The 25,477-nt window shown below is 43.1% G+C and overlaps 1 protein-coding gene across 2 annotated transcripts in view; it reads right to left on the reverse strand.

The window, feature by feature from the left end:
- The window catches only part of OSBPL8 (oxysterol binding protein like 8), a 217,685-nt gene that overhangs the window by 124,168 nt on the left and 68,040 nt on the right, over positions 1-25,477 (reverse strand). For both annotated transcript variants that reach the window (XM_083182589.1, XM_083182585.1), the window contains exon 4: positions 17,714-17,747. In XM_083182589.1, the coding sequence (XP_083038715.1) occupies positions 17,714-17,747 (34 nt within the window). The remainder of the gene's footprint in view (positions 1-17,713; positions 17,748-25,477) is intronic.

Below are 25,477 nucleotides of genomic sequence, written 5' to 3' on the forward strand. Positions count from 1 at the left end.
TCCAGCCCCCAGTGTAGAAGCAGCAGCAGCTGTAACATGTCACAGGAAGTGACAGGCACCACGGGAAAAAAGAGGTCAGAGGGCGGCAGGGAGAATCTTCTGTGCTGCTGCTGCTGCTGCTAGATGTCAACTCAGCACACGCAGCAGAGCCCTCAGCCCGGACTTCCCCCCCTGCTCTGCTGATATATGACAGCACTCCCCCCTCTCCTCTGCTGCTGGATGAAGGCTCGGTTAGCAGAGCCCGGACTCCCACTAGAGTGTGAGGGTCTAGTGATGAGCAGGTTAGACGTTTTTGTTTTTTATCGGTGACTCATTTACTTGTTTGCTCTGTGTGTGTATGTATAATGTATAATATATATATATATATATATATCTATCACAGAGCAAACAAGTAAATGAGTTACAGATTAAAAAAAAGTCTCATCACTAGACCCTCACCACACTCTCTGTACCCTATAACTGTGCCCATACATGAATGGGGGGGGGAAGAGATAGTGTACCACACTATATGTTCCCTATAACCCGTCACTGGGCCCTAATTCCCATGTACCAAGCCGTATGCCCCCTATACTACATCGCTGAGCTTTTACCCCATGTAGCACACTCTATGCCCCCTATACCCTGTCACTGGGCCCTTATCCCCATGAACCACACTTTATGCCCTTTATTCCCTGTCACTGGGTCCTTACCCCCATGTCCTACACTCTATGCCCCCCATACCTGGTCACTAGGTCCTTAACCCATATCAGGGCCGGCGCTACCCGCTCAGCACAGTCTGCAAAGCAGGTAGGCGCCGGCCCTTAAAGGCGCTTCCTCCCCTCCTCCAAGTCTGTACACTCAGTAGTGTAACTGCGGGCTGTGGGCTACTCAGTAGTGTAACTGGGCTGCTGGCTGCCGCAGCCTGCGCCTGTCAAAATATATGACAGTCAGCGGCAGGGCAGACACGGAGCGCTGCACAGGGGGAGTGGGGGCATTTAATTAAATTTCGGCACCGACCACGGCACTCTTTGCTGTTTTCAGCCTGCCGCTTAACTCACGCTGTCCCGTGGCTCCCGCCCTGTTGTGTGCTGCTGCCCGGCTCCAGTCCTGCCCGACATCATTATGCTGTGACGGCACGCACGGAACTGGCCCCTCCCACCTCCAACATGGCGGCGCTGGGGAAGGTAGGTAGAGCGATGGAAGCCATTAGGGTTGCAGCTTTCTGATTGGTTATTTCTTCTTTCACTGTGGACACAGTGGTCTGAAAGCTACGTTTCGGTCTATTTAATGACCGTTTTCAAGCTCATATAAACAGTAAATGGTACATACCTAAATAATCTCCACCAACGCCGCGCCCAGGTCGTCAGCTCCCCGCTGCGTGTCCGAGTCCAATGACGTCACCGTCCAGCGATGTATACCTGCCAGTTTGGACAGTGACGTCATTGGACTCGGACATGCAGCGGGGAGCTGACGACCTGTGCTGGTGGAGATTATTTAGGTATGTACCATTTACTGTTTGTATGAGCTTGAAAACGGTAATTAAATAGACCAAAATTTAGCTTTCAAACCCCTGTGTCTTTTGTGTGATAATGAGCAGAACAGTAATACCTGCAAGGTATAGCACCGTTTAGGCCACTCCCTAGGGCCATCCCATCAGATAAATCTCATGGCACATCCAATTTGCGTCAGATAAATCATGTGATTTATCTGACGCAAATTGGATGAAAAAAATGGCACATCAAGTGTCAAATTGTATGTAGGCCTCCTGGGAAGCTGCTGGGGAAGTTCAGGGGAAATCAGATTAAATTTTACAGGTCAGATAAATCTCATAGTGTATGGGGGCCTTAAAAAACAGACCACTCAATAGATTTTTCAGACTCCTTGAATCACTGACTGAGATTAGAAAAGTCATCAGCCTGATGGTCAGCAACATGGAGTCGCGACCCCATGCTGAGAAGGTCGCGACCCACAGTTTGAGAACCGCCGATCTAGACACTTGTTATGGTGCAAAAATTGAAGATTAACAAGAAATAAAATATAAATGGCTTGTATAGTTACAACAGGAAAGATTTATGCTTATGCGATGTGTACTTTCAATCAAGTAGTTCTGAGTGCAAGATTAGGCTTATCTGTCAAAGCACGTTTCATTCAGAAGCTGATGAATCATTGTGCCCAGAGGAGGACAGAACAGGGCAGATAACAATCAACAGATTATAACAGACAAGTGCAGCTATAAAGATTATGTGATGTGGCCATTCCATGCCGAGTGGGTCAATGAAGTCATACATATTCTGTGGAGGGAAACATTTAATAGAGAAGAAATAACCAGACACAGGTACATCATACCTTCACTATGTAGGGTTCAGATGGGTAAGTGGAAAAAAGCTGAAAAGCAACGTGAACATTTTTTTCAGCACAAAGTCCTACCTGGGTTTGGCAAAGTATATTGACCTTATAAAACTGTAGCTATTTGTAACTATGGGAATAACTGTCAAGGCCTTGAAAACATAGTGAATTATGGTACTTCAAGAAAACTCCCATAAAGATTTAAGACTTGAGTTTTCCACAGTAAAAAAAAAAAAAAAAGCACAGGGAAGCGCTCTCCAAAGAGAAAAATAAATGTTAGACGAAATTTCACAGACAGACAGCAGGTGGCTCCACAGCCCCGCATACGGCTGAATTGTACATTTAGTAAATCCATCTATTTTAAATCATGCAATCTTACTAAAAGGTTCTAGCGATTCTGGAACTTTCCATTCTGTTCATTTTAAGTTCAGGAATATTTAGAAACAAACTTTTGTATAAATGATGTTATTATGGTATTGTTGGGTAACATCACTTGACATGAAGTACCGCTAGAATCGATCCTTAACCTTTGAGTGCCAAGTGAATGTCAAAATCAGTGTGAAAATTGCCAAGCAAATATTTTTATTCATCATAATGGCCTGCAATGTATCTTATATAGGAAATATTATCAATTTTTACACAACTACATTTTGTATTTTAATTTATATAACAAATGTGAGTGACGCTGCTAATTTTATACATCTCTCACAGACCCGTTGGTACTCATATTTTGCGTATCTCACAGAGATGTTGGCATTTTTAGCATTTGTGTTTAAGCATCTCTGACAGATGTTGGCACTCAAAGGGTTAATGAACATTAACAAAATAGATTGAGAAGTTTTTTTTGTTACTATAGACCACTATGAATTTATAACAGGTCAGATTATGTGACAGTATCATCCTCCCATTGTAGATGGTTAAAACACCAGGATGCTTTATGCTCCACTAAGCAAGGTAATAGAACTAGCTGCATAGCATAGCTGTGACCTTACCTACATAACAAAATGTACTTTTTATCAAGTAAAGCAGTAGTCATCATCTAACTTAAATATGTTATTTCATTTAATTTCCCAGCCTCCATCACTGCCAGAGCTGTGGAGGTTCACGGCTAATGTAGCAGACCTCACGGCTACTGGTGCTACGGGTGTGGTATGGCGGTCTGACAGAGGGAATCCCGACTGCCGGTGCTCCGACACGTGGGCGAGCGCAAAGAAGTCCCTTGCGGGCTCACTGCGCTTGGACCCCCGCAATGAAGAATAGCCCCTGTGGGTCGGTAATCCCCCGTCGGAGCACCGGAAGTTGGGATTCCGACATCTGGAGTGTTGGGATTCCCCCTGTCGGCAGTCACCCGGCACCACACCCCATAATGACTGGAGACTGCACAAACTCAACCTGCACTTTGCCCTGCTACCAAGTAGTGGACAGGATCTTATTCAGGACTCGCAGGGACGACTCTAGAATTTGACGAAACATAACAAATACATTAGAATACAAAATAAAATGGTTACCATTTATATGCTTCACATGCATAGTGTTCCTTCTAGCAACCACCATCTTTGAAAACCCATGCAGTTCCTGTTCCCTGCCTGGGGTGTCGCTGTGTGCTGTAGTGCTTCTAGCACAGTGTGGTCTGTATATCAACACTGATATGCAAACAGGAACTGTGCTAGAAGCACTACATCAGACAGCGACACCCCAGGCAGGGAACCGGAACTGCATGGGTTTTCAAAGATAGCGAGTGCTAGAATGAACACTACATGTATAGTATTTGCTTATATAGATGCAAGCATTTTCCCTCTGGCAGTAACCATGCTAATAAAAAGTGTATTGCCTGGCAGCAGCGGTCCTGGGTTCAATTTCCACTACACTGTATGTAGTTCGCACGTTCTCCCGATGCAGGGTCTCCTTGCACAATACAAAATATATTTATATATTGTATGGTAATTGGATCATGATTGGTGTATCCATATGGTAAGAAGCAGTGGTAACTCCAAAGGTGGGGCTGCAGCACAGTCTAGAATTCAAATCAATTTGAATTTTTAACTGTGCTTGAGCCCCCTCTGGAGCCGCAGCCAGTAGAGAATATAAACTGTTCCCCTGGAAAATGGATATTCATGTGATTACTTCTCTGTAAAGTACTGTAAAATAGGTGCACTACATATTAATAACTTCATAAAGTAGTAATTGAAAATCGGCCTCTTATACTGTATATTAGCCTAGGAAACACACCGTAAAATAGTGGCCCCTTAGCTCTCCTAAAACAATAAATGCCTCCAGCTCCCAGTACTCAGCTGCTAAAATTAGCTCTAACCTTTCTGCAACCAAAATAACAAATGGAAATTGCAATCCTCACACAGTCTGTCCTATCATTCACACCCTCTGGCACATGTATACGTCTGCATGCAGGGAGCATAGCTGGTGCAAGCCAACAGCAACAAACAACAATAGTAACAAGAAAGTGATCTTTCCTATACTGCCATGCGAATTTCTTGTTGGGGATGTGAAGTACTTGTTGGGGTCCCAGCTACATGCCAGTTACAACCATTTATTATGGACATAGCGGTTACACATAAGCCTTACATCCACAAACTTTCTGTTGTAGTAGCATTTCTAACAGTGGCACAACACACAACAGGTGTTCTATCCTTTACTGTTCCTTTCAAAGCATTCAATGCAAGCTAAACCTCAAAATCACAACCACATCAAATAGATTGTACATAGAGGTTAAATCAGGGCTGGGCAATTGCGGCCCTCCAGATGTTGATGAACTACACATAACAGCATGCCTTGCATCAGTTTCAGCATGGCCACATAGCAAAACTAATGCAAAGCATCCTGGGATGTGTAGTTCATCAACATCTGGAGGGCCGCAATTGCCCAGCCCTGAGGTTAAATGCATACACCAAGACAGGCCAACCTGTGGCTCTCCAGATGTTGTGAAACTATAAATCCCAGCATGCCTTGCCACAGTTTTAACACTCCCTTATAGCAAAACTGTGGCCAGGCATGATGGGATTTTGTAGTTTGACAACATCTGGAGAGCCACAGGTTGGCCAGGCCTGGCATAGACTAAGAATGCAGTATAATATTGGGCTTAGCACAGTGAGGCACTGTGTACGAAGCATGGCAAACACAGCAAGCCATGTGAGGGAACGCAATGCACCTATAGGGGGTCCATGTCCAAAAAGCTATGAAAAAAAACACGTCGACCTTATTCACGTCGACCATGTCCGCGATCATCATCTTATGTTGGCGTCAACCTTTTGTCAATGTCAACCATTGTTATTCGTCAACCTAGTGATGGTTGACCTAGACACAGTCTATACTGTAAACAAACTAAACCTACCCAGATTTACTACGCCCTTGCTTTGCCCAGATAATAAATATAAATAAAACAAGCTCCTGATGCTACACCAGGCGCACATTGGGGAGCACACACTGCACCACAATTACTGCATATAATTACATAGTACAGTACATTGTGCGATATGCAAGACAAATGGGATACAGAGGAGAAAATAGGAATTAAACATTCTGATTATTATCTTGAATCCCTGTGGGTTTGCTCACGTGTAAAAAGTAACCTACACAGATATCATAGCCAAGGAAACGTACCCAGAAAGAGGTTTCCATTAGATGTAAGCACTCAACACAAACTTTTATTGAATTAAGTGCTGAACAATTTACCCTTTGTTTGACTTAATTTATCTTCATCATCTAAGTGCACCCTCTATGAAGTCATCAGCAAATCCTGCTCCTTATTAAAACTGCTTAAGGCTACAGCAACTAGAACATTGCAAATAGAGTTATAGCAGGAAATAAGAGTGTTCAACTCCAGATGTAACCTTACACCTCAATGGAGGTGAGCAATGATCAGTTCAAGTTCAGTTACATTTAATGTTAACAATATAGCTGGGAGAAAATATATAAAAAATAAAACCAAAATACAATAATTAATACAATAAAAACAACTAATGTATCAAAAAGTAATAAGTCTTAATTTGATAGCATGCATATTTTAGTGAGCCACTGGCCAAATATAAAACAGAACATTGCAAACCCATTTGTTATGCCACATTACTTGAAAACCATACACTTCAAACATTAGCAGGAGACTGTGCTTTTACACTGTAACAAACTAGGTTATCTTTTAATACAGGTTGAGTATCCCGTATCCGAATATCCGTTATCCGAATTATTCCGAAAACCATACTTTCCAGAAAGTGGAAAAAAAATTTGTTTAGCTAAAAACTCACTGGGGACATCTGTAACAGCACTACTGAGGACATGATATGTAACTGGCACTATATATGTACAAGAAAATGATTGCTTGGCATTCAAATTCAATATCTGAGATAGTACACAAATTTTGTTTCATGTTTTGAAACCTTGTTTTTTGAACAAATAAAATATATTTGTGTGTATTTTATGTGGTAATAAAATATATTTGTGTTTATTTTATGTGTTTATACAGCATAAATGCAAGATACTTCAAAATACATCATTGAAATATTAAAATATTCCAAAATATGGAATAATCCGTTATCCAAAATTCTCCTGGTCCCGAGCATTTTGTATACGGGATACTCAACCTGTATATGCATTCTCCTACAATTTCTGTGGCCTAGTTGCTTAAAACATACTAGACTGTAGAATGTTAGAACATGAGACTCGAATACAGATTGCTGGTTACAATCCTTTATGGAAGGAGTTTCCGCACTTGATCATACCCACAGGGATTAAATACTGTTACCGGATACACTAATAAATATATATTAAAAACAAAAATCAATACATGAAAATCTTTTAATTTAATATAGAATCCTGGAAAACATCTATATTTACCAGAAGTACAATGAGAACCTTTTTTGCAGGACTTTGGTACTCCCAATAATGAAAATACCACACATCATGGCTTGAAAACCAAGTCCTTCACCAAAATCGCAACCTACTTTTACCTGTATGACTTGAATGGAAGATTAACAGAAAACACAACTACTTGAAACCGTAACCGTTATTGAAAACTACATTAATAAAAAAAAAAATTAAGTATTGTTCTGAAACAAATGCAATTTGAATTCAAGATTAGGTGTTCTGAATTCTAATAGGCACTCGCCCTATTTTAGGATTGAACACATTCAGCTCATAAACAAGTTAATATAGTTTGTTTACTGGAAATATAGGATAAATCCTTACCTGTCACCACGTGCTAAATCTATTCAGTCCCAAGTAAAAGCAGAGAAGCTGGTTTCATACAAGGGCATTGAAGTATATTTTTAGAACCGGATAAAACTTGCTACTGATATTTTCCACAAACATATATGATGTAAGCTGAAATATGTTAATTCGAATCAATCGGCCAACATGTGTTTTCAATGATAACAGCATTAAAAAGCATCTTATCATGACCAAGTGAGATTTGCTTGGAGTGGTGACAGAATTGAAAAAACAAGGCAATAGGACAATTTCCAAATGTAGCGGAAGAAAAAGGACAGCAAGAGCCTAAGATGTGGCTGCAGTCCCACAATTCTGCAATGAAATGAAGTCCTCATGTCTGGCAAGAGTTTAGGAATTCAAGTAAGCCTGAGAAAGGAAATGTCAGAAGTATCAAGCTCCTCAAACCTCGCTTTGAATAAAACAGCTGTTCTAGTTCTATGTGAAACTGTGATGAGCCTTTGTTAGGATAGCAAAAGCTGCTGATTACCACGTGTGAAAATATGGTACAACATTCCATGTTAACTGCAGGCAGAGCAAATTATCAGACATAATGAGGAGTAAATAGAGTGATGATCATCTCTGATGGACACGGGGATCTGCTGTGTGCTGGAAAAGTCCTCTTGCTGATCACAAAACTTAGCAAACAAAGATAACATATATAATATATATATATATGTCTAGTGTCCATTTGTGTGTCTCCGAAGCACTGCCATCTGTTGGCAGCAAGTAAAACTACATCTTTCTCACAAATGCACAAACAGAGGCAATCACAAGGTATTAGATTAGCTTTCGAAGCATTTGCTTCGAGCAGGCTTACTAGTACTTTAAAATTTTTACAGAAGGTTGTTGTTTTTTCTCCATCTATATTAATCTTTGCATGTTTTCAGTTACAGAAGCAATGACAATTTTACACACTGATGGAATATATGATGGGAAAGTTACATTTATACACTACAGCAGTGGTCACCAACCCGTCGCTCGCAAGCTACGAGATACTTGTTCCTGGCACTGTGGGGGCATACTTGTTCCTGGCACTGTGGGGGCATACTTGTTCCTGGCACTGTGGGGGCATACATGTTCCTGGCACTGTGGGGGCATACATGTTCCTGGCACTGTGGGGGCATACATGTTCCTGGCACTGTGGGGGCATACATGTTCCTGGCACTGTGGGGGCATACATGTTCCTGGCACTGTGGGGTATAAAGGGATTTTTGTAAGAACTTACCGTTCGAATCCCTTTCTCTGATATGGTCCTGGTGACACAGCTCAACACTGGGATGTAGGAGGGTCCGAAGGAGCCAGGCACCTATCCTAAAGCTTTAGAGGGTAGGCTCCTCCCCTACTGCATCCCTGGACTCTTCAGTTCAACTTTCAAAGCCACTGGAATACATTAACTCAGTACAAACACCTGCACATTATATGCACATTTTATAACAGAAACTGTTAACTTTTAACCATTTTAACATGAACATCATGAAATTCTGGCATACTTACTGAGCGTAAGGGAGGGATCGCTGTGTCACCAGGACCATATCAGAGAAAGGGATTCGAACGGTAAGTTCTTACAAAAATCCCTTTTTCTCTTTCAATGGTCCTGGTGACACAGCTCAACACTGGGACGTTCCAGAGCCGGTCCTTTGGGAGGGTACGCTCAGGTCTGCAGCTCTCAGCACTGCTCGCCCGAATGATGCGTCCTCCGACGCGAACTCATGGAATCTATAGAATTTGGCAAATGTGTGAACAGATGACCAAGTGGCAGCCCTGCAAACCTGCTCAGCTGTGGCCCCATGTCGAACCGCCCAAGAGGTGGCAACTGACCTGGTGGTATGCGCATTTATTTTGGCCGGTACTGGTCTACCCACTTTGGTGTAAGCAAAGGCTATCATAGACCGCAACCACCTAGCAATAGTCTGCTTAGATGCAGGCCAACCAATTTTGTGTACGTCATACAATACCAACAATGTGTCAGTCTTCCTGACACTCTTCACTCTGTCCACATATATGCGTAAGGCACGCACAACATCCAAAGTTCTCAACTTGTCCCTTTTCTTAGAACCCTCTGGGGGTTGAAACACAGGTAGAACAATCTCCTGATTTAAATGGAAGGTAGATACCACCTTCGGTAAAAACTGAGGCACTGTTCTTAAAACAGCCCTGTCATCATGAAAAATTAAGAAGGGAGATTTACATGACAAAGCTCCCAATTCTGAAACTCTTTTAGCAGATGCTACTGCTAACAAAAACACTAGCTTCCACGTAAGAAACTTAAAGTCAGCCGACCTTAAAGGTTCAAAAGGTGCCTTTTGAAGGCATTCCAAAACCAGTGATAGATCCCAAGGTGCTACTGGTTGCTTGTATGGAGGTTTCAACCTGGATACTCCTTGTAAAAAAGTTTGAATTTCCGGCAAAATGGCTATCTTTTTCTGGAAATAGATGGACAAGGCCGAAATCTGCACCTTCAGTGACTGAAGGCTTAGGCCCGATGAAAAACCATCTTGTAAGAATTCCATCATTCTTGATAGCTTAAAATGAGATGTATGAGCCTTTCTTCTCTCACACCATCGAATGTAAGTCTTCCAGACTCTATAATAATTTGCCGAAGATACAGCTTTTCTGGCTTTTATCATCGTCTGTACTACTGCGTCAGAAAACCCTTTTCTTTTTAAAATGATGGTTTCAATAGCCAGGCCGTCAAAATCAATCGATCTGAATCCAGGTGATTGAATGGGCCTTGTCTTAGAAGGTCTGGTCTCAGAGGTAGACGCCATGAGTCCACAGACAACCTCTGAAGCCTCGAGTACCAGGATCTCCTTGGCCAATCTGGAGCCACTAAGATCACTGGAACCTTCTGCCCCTGTATTTTCTTCAGAAGTCTCGGTAGCATCGGTACTGGTGGGAATGCATAAAGGAGATCTCCCTGCCAGTGAATAGTCATGGCATCCACTGCCTCCGCTAGTGGATCCCTTGTTCTGGCATAGAACCTGGGCACTTGACGGTTGATCCTGGATGCCATCAGGTCCACATCCGGAGTTCCCCACATTGAAGTGATTTGGTGAAACACCTGAGGGTGTAAGCTCCATTCCCCTTCCTTGAGCTCCTCCCTGCTCAGGAAGTCGGCTTCTATATTCTCTATCCCTGGGATGAATATAGCCGATACAGCTGGAACATTCTGTTCCGCCCATAGGAAGATTCTGGACACCTCCCACATGGCCAATCTGCTGCGTGTACCTCCCTGGTGATTCAGATACGCCACAGCTGTGGCATTGTCGGTCTGAATCCTCAAAGGGAGGTTCTGTAACCTGTCTCCCGCCAAGGAAATCACTTTCCAGACAGCTCTCAGCTCCAAGATGTTGATTGGTAACGCTGATTCCTCTGCCGTCCACAGGCCCTGAAGCCTGAGATCCAGGACTACTGCCCCCCAGCCCCTGAGACTGGCGTCGGTAGTTACTATCAACCAGTCCCAGGTCTGTAATGACCGACCCCACTGAAGGGAATCTACTTCTGTCCACCACTTCAAGGATTCTCGGGTGTCCGAAGACAGCACTATCATCTCGGATTTCATGGTCAAAGTGTTTCCTGACCAGGCTGACAAAATGTTCCATTGGAACCTCCGAGAGTGGAACCTGGCAAATTGAAGCGTCTCGAATGACGCCACCATCTTCCCCAGGAGCTTGAGGCACCTCCATACTGAAATGCTCTGAGCCCTGAGAATCTCCTGGACTAGGGTGACCAGATCCCTGGCCTTTACCTCCGTGAGGAATACCCGATGAAGATGGGTGTCTAGTATGACTCCCAGGAATTGGAGCCTTTGCGACGGTACCAACTGAGATTTTTGCAAATTTAAAATCCAGCCGTGAGCCTGCAAAAAACTGATGGCCTCTGCCAAGTGACTCTGCAGCATAACTGCTGACTCTGCTTTGAACAGGAGATCGTCCAAATAGGGTATGACTGTGATTCCCCTGAGCCTCAGCACCGCCGCCATTACTGACATTATTTTTGTGAATACCCTTGGCGCGGTTGCTAGCCCAAAGGGTAACGCCCGGAATTGTAAATGCAGGTCTCCTATGGCAAACCTCAATAAGGTCTGATGCTCCGGGTGTATAGGAACGTGCAAATATGCGTCTTGGACATCCATGGACGCCAAAAATTCTCCCTGGTCCAGACTCAGGAGTACTGACCGTAGGGACTCCATTTTGAAATGGTCTACCCATAAATGAACATTTAGGGATTTCAAATTTAGTATTGGTCTGAAAGACCCGTCTGGTTGGGGCACCAGGAACAGCGTGGAGTAAAAGCCTTTCTTCCACTCTGCCTTGGGGACTGGTGTAACCACCCCTTTCTCCAAAAGGGAGTGAGCTGCTCTCACAAGAGCTGTACGAAGCCGTGCCTCCTTTGGTAAGGATGTGGGGATGAACCTCTTCGGAGGCGGCCCTCTGTAAGGGATTTTGTAACCCTGTGTTATGATATCTAACACCCAGGCATCCTGGCCTAAAGCAGCCCAAGCGTCCCTGAAGAGTGTGAGACGCCCCCCCACTTTTGTCACTGTCGGGCAAAGCCCCTGACAGTCATGCAGAGGGTTTATCCTCTCCCTTTGTGGCAGGCTTCTTGTGAAAAGAGCCAAATTTTGACTTCTGTGTCTTGCCTCTAGAGGACTGAAACCTTCCCCTGAAAGACTGTCCTCGAAAGGACGCACCACCTCTAGGGGAGGGCCGAAAGGACGGCTTAAAAGCAGAAAATCTTGACGTCTGCTTTGCTGAGGAGGCCGGCAGGAATGTACTTTTGCCGCCCGTGGCCTGTTTTATAATCTCCTCTAGTTCGGTACCAAAGAGTACCTTTCCTTTGAAGGCTAATGTTTCCAAAGCCTTCTTGGACTCATTGTCTGCTTCCCAGGCTTTAAGCCAAAGCACTCTCCTGGCATTGATGGAGACTGTGGACACTCTGGTTGCCATTTTAATAGCTTCCTCCTCTGCTTCCACTGCATACTCTGCTGCTGCTTTAATCTTTTCTGCAAGCAGTAATGCACCAGGGTCAGCCTGCAGCATGGTGCATAATTCACCAGCCCACTCTATCATGGCCTTAGAGACCCAGGCTGAAGCAATAAGGGGCCGTAAGGTAAACCCTACCCCTTCAAAGATAGCTTTGAGGTTTCCCTCCAGCTTTTTATCCACAGAATCTTTAAAAGCTGCACCGCCCTGTACTGGCAATACAGTAGCCTTGGACAAACGTGCCACTGAAGCGTCCACAACTGGGACCTTTTCCCAGAGCTCCGCATGAGACTCTGGCATGGGGTACAGACTAAGGAATCGCTTAGGCATCTGAAGCCTCTTATCAGGAGTTTTCCAAGCCCCTTCTAATAATTCCTGTAACCCCTCATCTGAAGGAAAAGTAACAGCCTCCTTCCGCTGTCGCTTAAAAACACCTTTAACAGGAGTCTTATCCTCCACAGTCAGCTTTAAAGCCTGCTTCACAGCTACAATGAGATCCTCTATACCAGCAGCAGAGTTCTCTTCCAAATCATCACCCTGATCCCAGGGGATGTCAGTATACTCTCCTTCCTCTTCATCTACCACAGTAGTTAAAGCATAAGACCTTCTAGGGGTCCCTGCCACATCATCCATTTTGTCCAGCATTTCACTGAACCTGTTAATCCCTTTTGCAGTATCCTGCATCACCTGGATAAGTGCAGGATCTGCCTGGGTAAGAGGCAAGGAGCCAGACGACTGCTGAGATGATGGCATAGGTCTCTGTGATTCTACCAGCCCATCACTCTGCCTGTCCAAAAGCTGCACCAAAGCGTTTACTGACCTGCCTAGGGCCCTGGCCCACGCAGGTTCCATATGCTCTGCCCTATGGGGATCACTGCCCATGGGTCTCACATCAGCGCAAGTAATACATAAGCCCCCCTTGGCCATCTGCTCAGGGACAAACTTTTGTGTGCAAACATTGCACGCGCTCAGTGCATTTAGGGCTCCCTCCCCCAAAACCACAGCCTGATGCTCAGACATGATGCAAGTGATAAATGTATATCTATCAGTATACACAGTGCAAACAATGTACAAGCGCTTATACAGAGCAATGCACGCAGTCACTTATCTGTCTGTTGGTTTCAACTGCGGGGAAGCGATGCCCAGGAAATCCAAGTCACTCTGCCAGGATCAATTAGCCAGCTCAGCTCCGCTGCAAGCGTTCTGAAAGGCGCCAAAGTCAGAGTGAAGGAAGAGACCACAGGTCCCTGCTGCTGCGGGGTCCGTGACCTTTTGGCGCCAACCACCCCCAGCAAGCCGCTCCTTAGGTAGGATTTCCTAGTTCCAGTGTCTCCCCCTCAAATGGGGATCACTTGGAACATGCCTGTCACAACGCTGCTGTCCTCTCATCTAGGAGCTCAGCGTGTAAGCTCCTCATAAAATGGCCGCCGCCATCACGGAGCGCCTGTCCCCCATGATCCCCACCTAAATGTGGAGCCGGTTTCAGGGTACTCCGGAGCCCAGGCAGCCTTTTAGAAAAGGCTATAAGCGCTGCACAGGGAGACCAGACAGTGTCTCCCCTGTGCACAGTGAGCTGACAGGACGCGCTTCTGTCAGCTCCTGCTGCGCAAGCAGTGTGAGGATTCACTATGAGAATCCTCACACTGTGCCTACCTAGCTAGGGTAAAGTTAATAAAATAATAAAATCCCCTAACTACTCTAATTCTTCGGCTGCTCCTGCAGCCCTTTAGAATAGCACCCACTCCAGTGGGCACCTAACACGAACTGAAGAGTCCAGGGATGCAGTAGGGGAGGAGCCTACCCTCTAAAGCTTTAGGATAGGTGCCTGGCTCCTTCGGACCCTCCTACATCCCAGTGTTGAGCTGTGTCACCAGGACCATTGAAAGAGAAATGTGTATACCCTTTTCCTCCGTCTCCAGTGTTGGGAGGTATGTTTGTGACACATTGGACATTGCAGTGTGTGGCATATTGTGTCTGGGGCATTGTGGTATGCGGCATAATGTGTCAGGGCCATTACAGTGTGTGGCATAATGTGTAAAGGGCATTTTTTGACTATTATGCAGATTTCTTGTTTTTTAAAATTTTTTAGTAGCTCTTGGCGGTTTATTTTGTCTCGAGTAGCTCCCGCCCCAAAAAAGGTTGGAGACCACTGCACTACAGTATATGGACAACATTATTTGGACACCTGACCATTACACCAACAGGGTTTGTAATGACATGGTCTACAAATCCATGGACTTTAATACGGAGTTAAGTCAGCGTTTGCAGCTCCACTCTTGGTACAGATGAAGCCACTCATTCATCCCCAGTGCTCGACAGATTTCACTAGCTAGTGAGTGCTGGTGGAGGGCAGGCCGGCGGATGTGATGGGGACACATGAACGTGTCACACTTCTGACGAAGAGCTTAGGCTCGAAATGCGTTAAGTGTATCTACATTGTCCCAGCTGATGTGCACCTGATTCCGACGATCTATTCACCATCATCTGCCGACCGGACGCCCTGCAGGAGTTCAGAGGGAGATTGGTCCAGGAGATCAGGAGTTTGCCAGTGGGATTATTTTTATCCGATTGTACTTGTCAGCAAATTGTAAGTGCAAGGCTGTATTAAAATTTTATACCTTTTCAAAGGTGCTGCACAATTATTGTGTTCTGTGGTCTGCCATCCCTGTGGAGGAAACAAAGACCTATTCTTCTCATTTCAGAAACCTTGATTGCTCTGTAAACAAGAGTGTCCTGACCATCACGTTTATGTATTTTGTCCATATTACCACACTTGGTGTTTAATATGTATTAAGGGAACAGGGGGGAAGCGCCAATTGATATCCACCAATCACTTTTTTTGTATGTCTTTTTTAGATTGCTTAGAAAGTAAGCACAGATCTCTCCGTGTGTATGCTCCGAGAGGTTAAATATCTCTTGCTAACTATGTCAGTGCATGCAGTCACAATCTAGTCAGATTGCTTAGCAAATGACTGCAAATCTCTCTGTGTGTACAGAATGAGAGATACTGATCGCAATCTCTCATTCTGAACAACTACCCGGCCTTTTTTTGCTTAAGCAAAATTGCTTAGCAAAATTGCTTCGCACAAATCTCTGCGTGCGTATGTGCTCCTCATGGGAGATCTTGACACCAGAAAAATTGCTTAGCACAGATCTCTACGTGTGTATGCCCCTTTATTCTGACCCACTACCCTGCTTTCTTTTTTTGCTTAAGCAAAATTGCTAGGCAAAATCGCTCAGCACAAATCACTGCATGTGTATGTGCTCTCCATAAGCGATCTAGACGCGGGGAAATCACCTACCCTAAATAGCTTAGCACACATCTCTACGTGTGTATGCCCCTTAATGGACATTTACACTCACTGGGTACAGCACATGAAGATGGTATCTCAGTAGACAATGTAAAGAAAAAATCCTTTGAGTGATGGCACTCCTCAAAATCATCCACATAATTTCTCTCACATTTCGGAAATGTTTCCATGTTTTACAGCTGTGGGAAGATCATTATGTGCACAGGGCTTATCTTAAGTGCCCCAATTTCAACCTGTCATCATTAAAGCAACCCTAATGTGTAAACATATCATTGCCTGTTTTAGCAGCCACTTGATAAACTGCATTTAGTTCAAACTGAGGAGAACATCAGACACTTAATCTCTACATTTAGAACAAAAAAAAGGGGGGGGGGGTTGAGCATGACATATGTAATGGCTAACTACAAAGCACAACAAAGGCAAAACACTGTAAAGTGATTTGTACTGTCTAGAATACTTGCAGTCAGTGATTTACTATTAATACTTCAGTAATTTTTTAATCTAAATGGTTTAACTGGTCATCTATTTTTCTGTTCGCAAAGCATCACCCTTTCTTGAAGGGGGATTGTTATTTAACAGGAAAGGTATTGGATGATCACTTTAAAACATGTTATACAGAAAGTCAGATACAAACAACAATGTATTGTGGAAAATTTTTATACACAAACACACGTTACATACATACACATGCGCACACACACACGCACACACACACGCACACACACACACACGGAGGCATTACTGCCTCAAAGCCAAGGTTTGATTTCCACCATGGCCCTAAAGGTGTGTACACACACTGTGCCATCCCACAGCAGCAAATATCAGCGGGTGCCACCATCAGCAAGTGCATACACACTTGCTGATGCCGGCGCGCGATGAGCAATGTCCCTGCAGCATGGCCCTAGTTAACGATCCCCTCCATTGTCTGTACATGCACAGATGATAGAGTGGGTCATTGATGACCCGCGGAAGCGGGTATGTGGTCATTTTTTCTACCACTATTGGTTGACATGACAAAGGTAGACCTGGTCAGAAGGTCGACATGAGTTTATTTTTATTAAACAGACTTGTTAATACTTTACCATCCCAGTGGGCATAGAGGGAGAATATATTAGTGTGCCGGGCACAGTGTGACACCATGCCCAAGCATAGTGAGTGCAGCAAGACATGTGAGGGGACGCGGTGCACTAATACAGTGTCCAGGACGACATAGATGCCGAAAGACATGAAACTCATGTCAACCTATTCACTGTTGACCAATAGTTGTCAACGTATTGACTGTCAAGCTACTTCTTGTCAAACAAATAATCCACACCCGCGGGAGTGTGCATCGGCCATTGGTGGGTGTATACACACTGGGCAATATACTGAGCGATATCACCCAGAAGGCTTAAAATGAGTGATGAGCTTTATTTGCGTGGGTTTCCTCCAGGTACTCCGGTTACCTCCCACAATCCAAAAATATACTGGTAGGTTAATCAGCTCCTGACAAAAAAAAACTAGTGTTTCAAGTATATATGTTAAGGGCCAACAAACTGGTTAGTCTACTCTAAAGCTGGCCATACACTTGTCCCATTGGCCCCTTTTCCATGAATCTGAGGGATCAGACTGAGAAATCGGTTGAAAAGTGCCCAAATCGCAGGTGTTTTACATCTGATCTGATCTAATGAGCAGGCCCACAATGGCTGCCTTTACACTGCAGCCATTGTTATTTATTTACAGTTTCTTATATAACGCAGCATATTCTGTTGCACTTTACATGAAAACATGCCGCTGTTGAGGCTTCAGTTGCATTATATACTTTGTGCATGTGGATTCATAAAACTCATTAAAAAAAATTCTGGTAAAAAACAAAACAAAGGCATAGTCACTTACTTGGTCCTTGGTGGTCTTTGTTCTCACAATGATGCTTTTTAAGTATGGTGGTAAAAGGGATCAGAGCGGAAATCCAATGTGAAGGGAGAGCAAGATGAGGTAATTGGTAAATCAAGCCGCACCAAGAGAAAAAAAAGCGAGAAAGACAATACATAGGGTTACTTTGTGCTCAAATATAGAAAAGCATGCTACTGTGCTATGTTAAACTTAACATATACATTAATCCATGCACATCACAGGAATTTATAGGTTAATGCCTAAGCCCTAAGGCAATGCAAGTTAATAGGAAAAGATCAATCAGCTAAGCTTATCTAAAGGTTTATATTGCCAGAGAGGTTGAAATAACATTTTCACTAATAGAAGAAGCCTCAATTAGAAGATATTTTTTTTTATTCTGACAGGTGAAGGAAAAGAGAAACCACTTCTATTGCAACACAGTATAAGAAGTGCTCATTCTAATGACATTTCCAGACTCATTTTCTCAGGTGACATTAAAGCTTTAAACATTTTCACGTATTGGGAATTTACTAAAAGCTAGCACTTGCCAGCGGCTTTGCTTGCGTGGATGTCTGTTTACGCTACTAATTTAAGAAAGACAGTAGGACCATTTAATATAATGATGTATACTTTGATCACAATTTCTTTGTAAACAATGACTGCAGATTTTCCTTACAGAATTAACATGAAGATGCCTGGGGTTACTAACTCGTGAGCAAGAAACCCAACTGTGCCATGGGAGAAGCAGCTGGTTTAGAGATCTACACCAGTGGCCCAAAACATTTGTCCCTTTGACTTGTTGATCATCATAACGACACAGACAAGAACTTGCAAGAGCTTGAATTGGAAAGAAAAATTGTTGGGTATCAGGAGCCTGCACACTGCATTCGCCAATGTCAAGTTGTTCCTTTATTGCTCCTTTTCCTGACGTTATCTACACAAGTATAATTGAACAATGTGTGTGTGGATGGATGTTCCACGATAACTATTGAACCCTTTAACTAATCATCTTCAAACTATGTTATCTTAAGTGATGATCTAAGTTCAAAGTTGGGTTTAATCGGACGAGTTCTTAAGAGTGCTGTCATAAGGGTATATGCTATTTCTGTTGTTTTCATGCATTGCGATATGTCGTTGGAAAGCTTATGACTTTCTGAATACAACGCAATAAACAGACTACCTTAAGTGAACCCTTAAAGACCTATAAGGGTCCATTAAATGAAAAACTGTTTAACTGTACAGAACATTTGACAAACTGAAATTAAGAAGCGACTTATCGGCAGAGTGGTCTGTGAATAGAACACTAGATATTGAGATCCATCCCCAGTTAGTTATTTTTTATCTTGATTTTTTACTGGCTTTCGTGATCTTCTGTACCTGCTACAGCAGCTCCTGCCCTTCTGTGGTTTATAAGGGTAGATGGATAGTGGGAGACTTGCTCTGGCTGCTGCAGCAGCTTCTGCCCTGCTGTGGTACTAATCAAACAGTAACAGTTCTAATATTGCCCGATTTCATTTTTTTCGGGAGGTGGGGCACAGCATTAGCGACACTATAATCACGAAAAAGAATTGCATAAGCATAAACTTTTGCCCATCCTTCGCACAGTCCTTAAGACTAGTATAGAGACTATAGAGTATACATACTTCAGTTTCTTTTTAGGTCACTAAGATATACAAAAGTGAAAACGTGATTTAAATATTTATGTGGATAACACGATCTGTTGGTTTACAGACCTCTGCATTACTCTTATTGTGCAGGATGCATCTCTCATTGCTTGCTTATTATGGTGTTTGCGAAATTAGTTTTTTTTCTGCACTAGATTAACCCCTCTTATACATACACCTGTGATAGACCAATAAATTGTTTCTCTGTAGATATTAGGACCAAACAGAAATAGCTTTATTTTTCCAATAACTGTAAAATGTTGGATGCCAAACACAACCACAACCACAACTGCCTTCAATCATGTTCAATGTTTTAACTAGTATGCTTGGTATTGTAGAGAGCAAAACTTTATTGCCATACCCCTGACGAAGTCCTGTGCGACGAAACGCGTTGGGTTTTATGAATAAAGGATCACATATCTTAATAGGAGTCTCCTTATTTCAAAAAGGGACAAAAGAACTGCTCTGTAGGAATTCTGATAAGAACACCAGCTGACTGGACTGATTGTGAATTGGCTAAGTGGTACTCACTTTAGCGCACTCCGATACCCCTCTTGTATCTACATACGTGTATGTATATACACATACATACATATACACATATACATATATGTAGTACTTCATAAAATGAATTTTTATGATCAAATACATGTTTGTTGCAAATAGACCAGTGGTTCCCAACCCTGGTTCTCAAGTACCCCCAACAGTGCACGTTTTCCAGGTCTCCACACAGAATTAGTGAAATAATTAGCTCCACCTGTGGATCTTTTAAAATGTGCCTGAACAATCTGTGCACCTCTTGGGTGACATGGAAAACGTGCACTGTTGGGGGTACTTGAGGACCAGGGTTGGGAACCACTGAAATAGACCATGCAAAAAAATTGCAATTTAAGGTGTGTTCACATGGTGCAATATGGTTGCTGAGCTATTTTGGCTTATTATTGCTTAGCGATATATTGTCACCATATAGCACAGTGTACCATTTTTTTTCAACGACTTTCAGTTTTGACTGTCAAAGTCAAAAACCCATGTCAAACTTTTTCCTCTCAACCTAGACGCTGTCAACCTAATGGTTGTATCAATCTCCCAATCATGTCAATCTATTTCAGGTGTCAACCTAAGCCATGTCAAACTTCAGTTTGTCGACCCAACGACCGTATACCCTCTACAAACATAACCTTCATAAACATCCCCTCTGTACAGTCCACACATATCCTAACATTTTCAACATTGCGGTTTACGGGGTCCTGACATTAAAGGTCCAGCAGATTGTCCAATCAGTCAGGACCCGGTAAGCTCCAGGGTATTGTCATCATTTAATTCCAGTGGGACAGAGACGAAAGGTGATTAACCTGTGTGGAACTAGAGGTACATTAGTGCCTGCTGTATCCAAAAAGGCTATACATGGTGGTTTAAAAGTGGCATTATATTAATCATTTTGACATATATAACTGTTAATTGTTTATGTTACATATAGAGACTAATAAGTTGATATTTTTTTGTGCCAGATTTGTCTATAATTATCTTAGTATTCAATGCCCTTGATTCGCTGCTGTTTTTGGTGAATCGTGCAGTTTTCCGGCGTCAATTTTTTTTTTTCACTAAAATGAGATTCGCTGTAAAGCAAACAGTAAATGCCGGCCAGTTCTTCTATCATAGTCTCTGCAATTCGCTAGTGTATTTCAATGGGGTTTTGCAGTCAACATCTTTTTTTTGGTGAACTGTAATGGATTCTTCAGGTTTTTAATTTCATGAAGGATCTTGCTTTTTTGTTTTACATAACAACCTGCACATAAATATATTCTTGCTTTTTTATTTTATTTTTTGTACATTACCTATGCAGGGAGGGTGGGGAGCCACTCATTATTATTCACTGCGCTGGGTTTCGCTCATTACATATGCACGGAGCGGGAGCAGCTCAGCATAGACTGCTGCCTGGCTCCTCTGGCCCTCCCTGCAGTGATTACCATGGGGAAGCAGCACTCTAGATATAGATATAGATATACACACATAAAAAAATGTATGTGCATGCGTGTTGCAGCATAACTCTGGAATGCCTGGATGCTTGGAGCAATTTACTCGGAACTTGGTACACATATAGCTTACAATCTGGAAAAAAAATACTGCGAGGGCAAGGCACACCCAAAAAGCAATCCGTCCACTACACAAAGTGGGTCAGAGAAGCAAGAGATGGCACATTTGCATAATAATATAGAGGGGGTAGAGGACACACGGATTAGGTTCATGGCCACTTCGACTCCCCAACCGTGACCCCACCAGAGAGCTCACTAGTTGCTAGAGCTATGAAATAATGGCAAGTCCACAAAACACATACCTCTACTGCGTACTTGTGAACTTTAACCTCATCTGGTAAGAAGGGTTTCCTATTCATACATCTGTCAAACACATGGTTTCAGGGAAACATTTTGGAATCACCCAACCTATAATTTCTCTGGACTTTTACAGGCCCCCTACTGGCTATAAGAACTGCAGTTACAGCACAAACCTGACCAATGAAACCGTTTCCTTTGTTTGATGGCATACTATTAGATGGCATCAATGAGGAAAAAAAAACTACTTTGTTTTCCTCCAGATAGAGCCTTCCAAACGTAACGATTCTCTGTATACATCAAATATGTAAATAGGTTTGACCATCATTTGTAGCTTTGCAACATCAACAAATGGCAGCACTAAAAACAAGAATCCTGACACCATATATTTCTACATTTAATTTCAACTACATCGTCAAAGACATCACCCACCCCCTGTTGACGATATATCAACATTAAGGGGGTACGCAATGTTGGTCGACATCCCGCAGCTATCTCCCAAAGGGGGAGATAGCTGCGGGGCCCTATTCAATGCGGTCTTCCCCGACAGCATTGAACAGGGGTTCTCCACAGAACGAGCCCGACATCACAAGCTGTCGGGCTCGTTCTGCAGAGAAAAGCCGGAAATAGGCGAGCTTCCTGCCGGAGCTCGTCTATTTCCTTCCTCAACTCGCGGCCACGCCCCCTTCTCGCTGCTCGGCGGCCGGGACATTGAATCCCGACCGCCGAGCTCACTTCGAGCAAAGCGAGAATGGGACAGCTTGCTCGACAGCTGTACCCCTGACATTGAATACCCCCCTAAGCATGCCGCACAGATGGCTGAGCGGGGGGGGGGGTCATTAAGGATGCACAGGAGAGATAATTAAGTACTACAGAAAATTGAGACTACACCTTAAACATGTCTTTTTTTTTTTTTATAAGCTATTGCTCCTAATTTAAAGAACACTGAGATTTACAACAAAGGCTAATTGTGTATGTTAGACAAGAATATACATTTAAATGTGTTGCACAGCTTGCAGCAGGATAGTTAAAAAAACACATACAAGGTCTTGGAAGGAGTTATTTATAAACATTTTTGTAGTAATAAACACAGTCTCATTTAATTTGAGAAAATTACATCTTCACCTCAGAATTCTGAAACAAGAAAAAAAAATCTGCAGCATAAGGAAATGCTCAACAGGAAACCACTCGGAAATGGAAAACGTAATGATTTTAACTTGACAACTGTTTCGCAAGGTGAAAAACAACAGACACATCAGATCGTATTAACAATTTCACTACCATAAGTCACCAATTTTTTTGTTATGGTGTGTTACTGGCTAAGTCCATCAGCTAAATAATTTTATGACTGAGAGGGAATGAACTAAAAGTAATACTGGTCACAGATGTGATAATCTAGAACAGTAACCAAAAAGCAAAACAGTAACCAAATATCAAACCAAATTGTAATAAAGGCCTGTAGAAATACCTCAAAGGGATTCAGTATTGAATCCCGGCGGTCGGGATCCCGGCGTTCAGAATCCCGACGCCGGAATCCCGACAGCCAAAATGCCGACAAGGGGGGGACGTGGATCGCCCCCCCTTGCGGGCTCGCTGCGCTCGCCACGCAGCGGGCCCGGTGCCTCGCTACGCTCGGCACGCTATTTTATTCTCCCTCCTGGGGTGTCGTGGACACCCCAGGAGGGAGAAAGTGTCGGCATTTCGGCGGTCGGGATTCTGAACGCCGGGATCCCGACCGCCGGGATCTTAACTGCATCCCCCTCAAAGTTCAGTCTGTCATTTTTAAAGGAAAAATATTGCAAACTGCTTACAATCTTATTATAGATGGGGCCACAAACACAGGAGTAAATGGCTAATTTTGCTATTTGCATATAAATCCTCACAATTGTTACAGTGCTACTACCCAGTTTATGAGATCCTAAATAATCACTACAGCCGTCATCAAATTATCAGGGAAAAACCATTGGGCACAAAAACAGAATTACATTTTCCTGATGTTTCACCAATATTTTTTCAGGCAATCCAATTAGGTGACCCAAGAAAAATCTGTTATCTCACGAAAACACAGTTTGTGGAACCTACAGTATGAGTTCCCAAAAGATGCAAGTTGCGTGGGCTTTTTAGGGACAATAGGATAGCTCCTGTGATACAATACGGTATATTACCGTGGGTAAATGGATATCCCCTTATGTTGTCAGCATCATTGACCAGCAGATTATACTATTTATTTATTAACAGTTTCTTATATAGCGCACACATATTCCACAGCGCTTTACAGAGGATATTTGAGCATTCACATCAGTCAGTCTATTCCCTACCACATGCACACGCACACAGACACAGACATTCTAGGGATAATTTGTTGGGAGCCAATTAGCCTACCAGTATATTCTTGGATTGTGGGAAGAAACCAGAATACCCGGAGGAAACCCGCGCAAGTACGGGGAGAATATACAAACTCCGCACAGTTAGAGCCATGGTGGGAATCGAACCCATGACATCCGTGCTGTGAGGCAGTAATGCTAACCATTACACCATCCGTCCTGCCCTGTACTACTGCATGCTTCTACTCTTTTTCAGCAGCAGACAAGCAACTGAACCAAAAACTGCCAAATAATCTAAATCCATCTTCTCCTAGAATAAAAAGTTGAGGGCGTTAACAGTATTAGGGTCGTGAATCATTTATGTAGTAGATTTTACTGCTTTGGTTAAATCAGTAGAAGCTGTTACTTGGGACATTAGGCAAAGGCACCCTGGCGACTGGTAATTGCTCAGCCCATTCCTAACATACGCGAATGTTTAGGAAGGGCTGTAATCTTATCCACTGGAACATATAAAACAAATGAGAAATAAAAATATTGCAAAGCACACAATGGTGCAACACCCTCGACGTTCATTGTCATGTGCCCATGTGACTAAGAAAGTGAATTATATCCCTGTGCTAAATTTAAAGCCTCATGCACTGGAGAATATTTCTGGCACAATTCACATCAGCCAAGTTTATTTTTGTTGCTCTTAACAAAACTCAAACTCCATCGGGGCCACTTTAATGGCATCTGGTAGTGTATTTTTTTTTTTTTTAACAAAAACGGAACAATTATGTTTAAGCACTTGAACAGCAATTTTCTAAAAACATTCAACAGGTATAGTGAAATTAAACAATGGTGAAAATGCATAAAGTGTGCAGTCAACCAACTGTCTGTAAAGTACTCAGATATGAGAGGAGCTTGTAGTCTCACCATATATAGAACAACTTCCTCCTGTGTACTATTTTCAGTTCAAACAGGAGAAGTTACATCTGCCCATGTGAGGGTGAGTAATGTCACTAGTATCAACTTGGATTTATGTCAAATTTATTATCAAATACCAAAATGATTATGCAATACAAATCATCAGTGCTAGTATATGCTATGGAGAACAAAACATAGGGGGACATTCTCTAAACTAAAAATGTGGTAAAACCCCTTTTATTGGGGTTTTTATCACATTTTGGGATGTTCTAAACATCCCCCGCCGGGTTACCGTGATGGGGGCATCGCCAGAAAAATCTGTTGATGCCCAAAAAAGAAGCCTATGGGCTTCTACCGTGACCCACCGCACTGACTCCCGCCGCCCCGCATCGACCCCCCCCCCCTCACCAGCAGCGTCGTTTAAGGGAGGGAGGGGGGAGCCACCGGGACCCGCTGACTCACCGCAAAGGACAGCTCTTAACTCAAGAGCTGTCCTTTGCCATAATTATCACATATGTTAGAGCATTTGCGATGATTATGTAT

This window comes from Crinia signifera, chromosome 4, assembly GCF_055691185.1.
Source record: "Crinia signifera chromosome 4, ASM5569118v1, whole genome shotgun sequence".
NCBI lineage: Eukaryota > Metazoa > Chordata > Amphibia > Anura > Myobatrachidae > Crinia > Crinia signifera.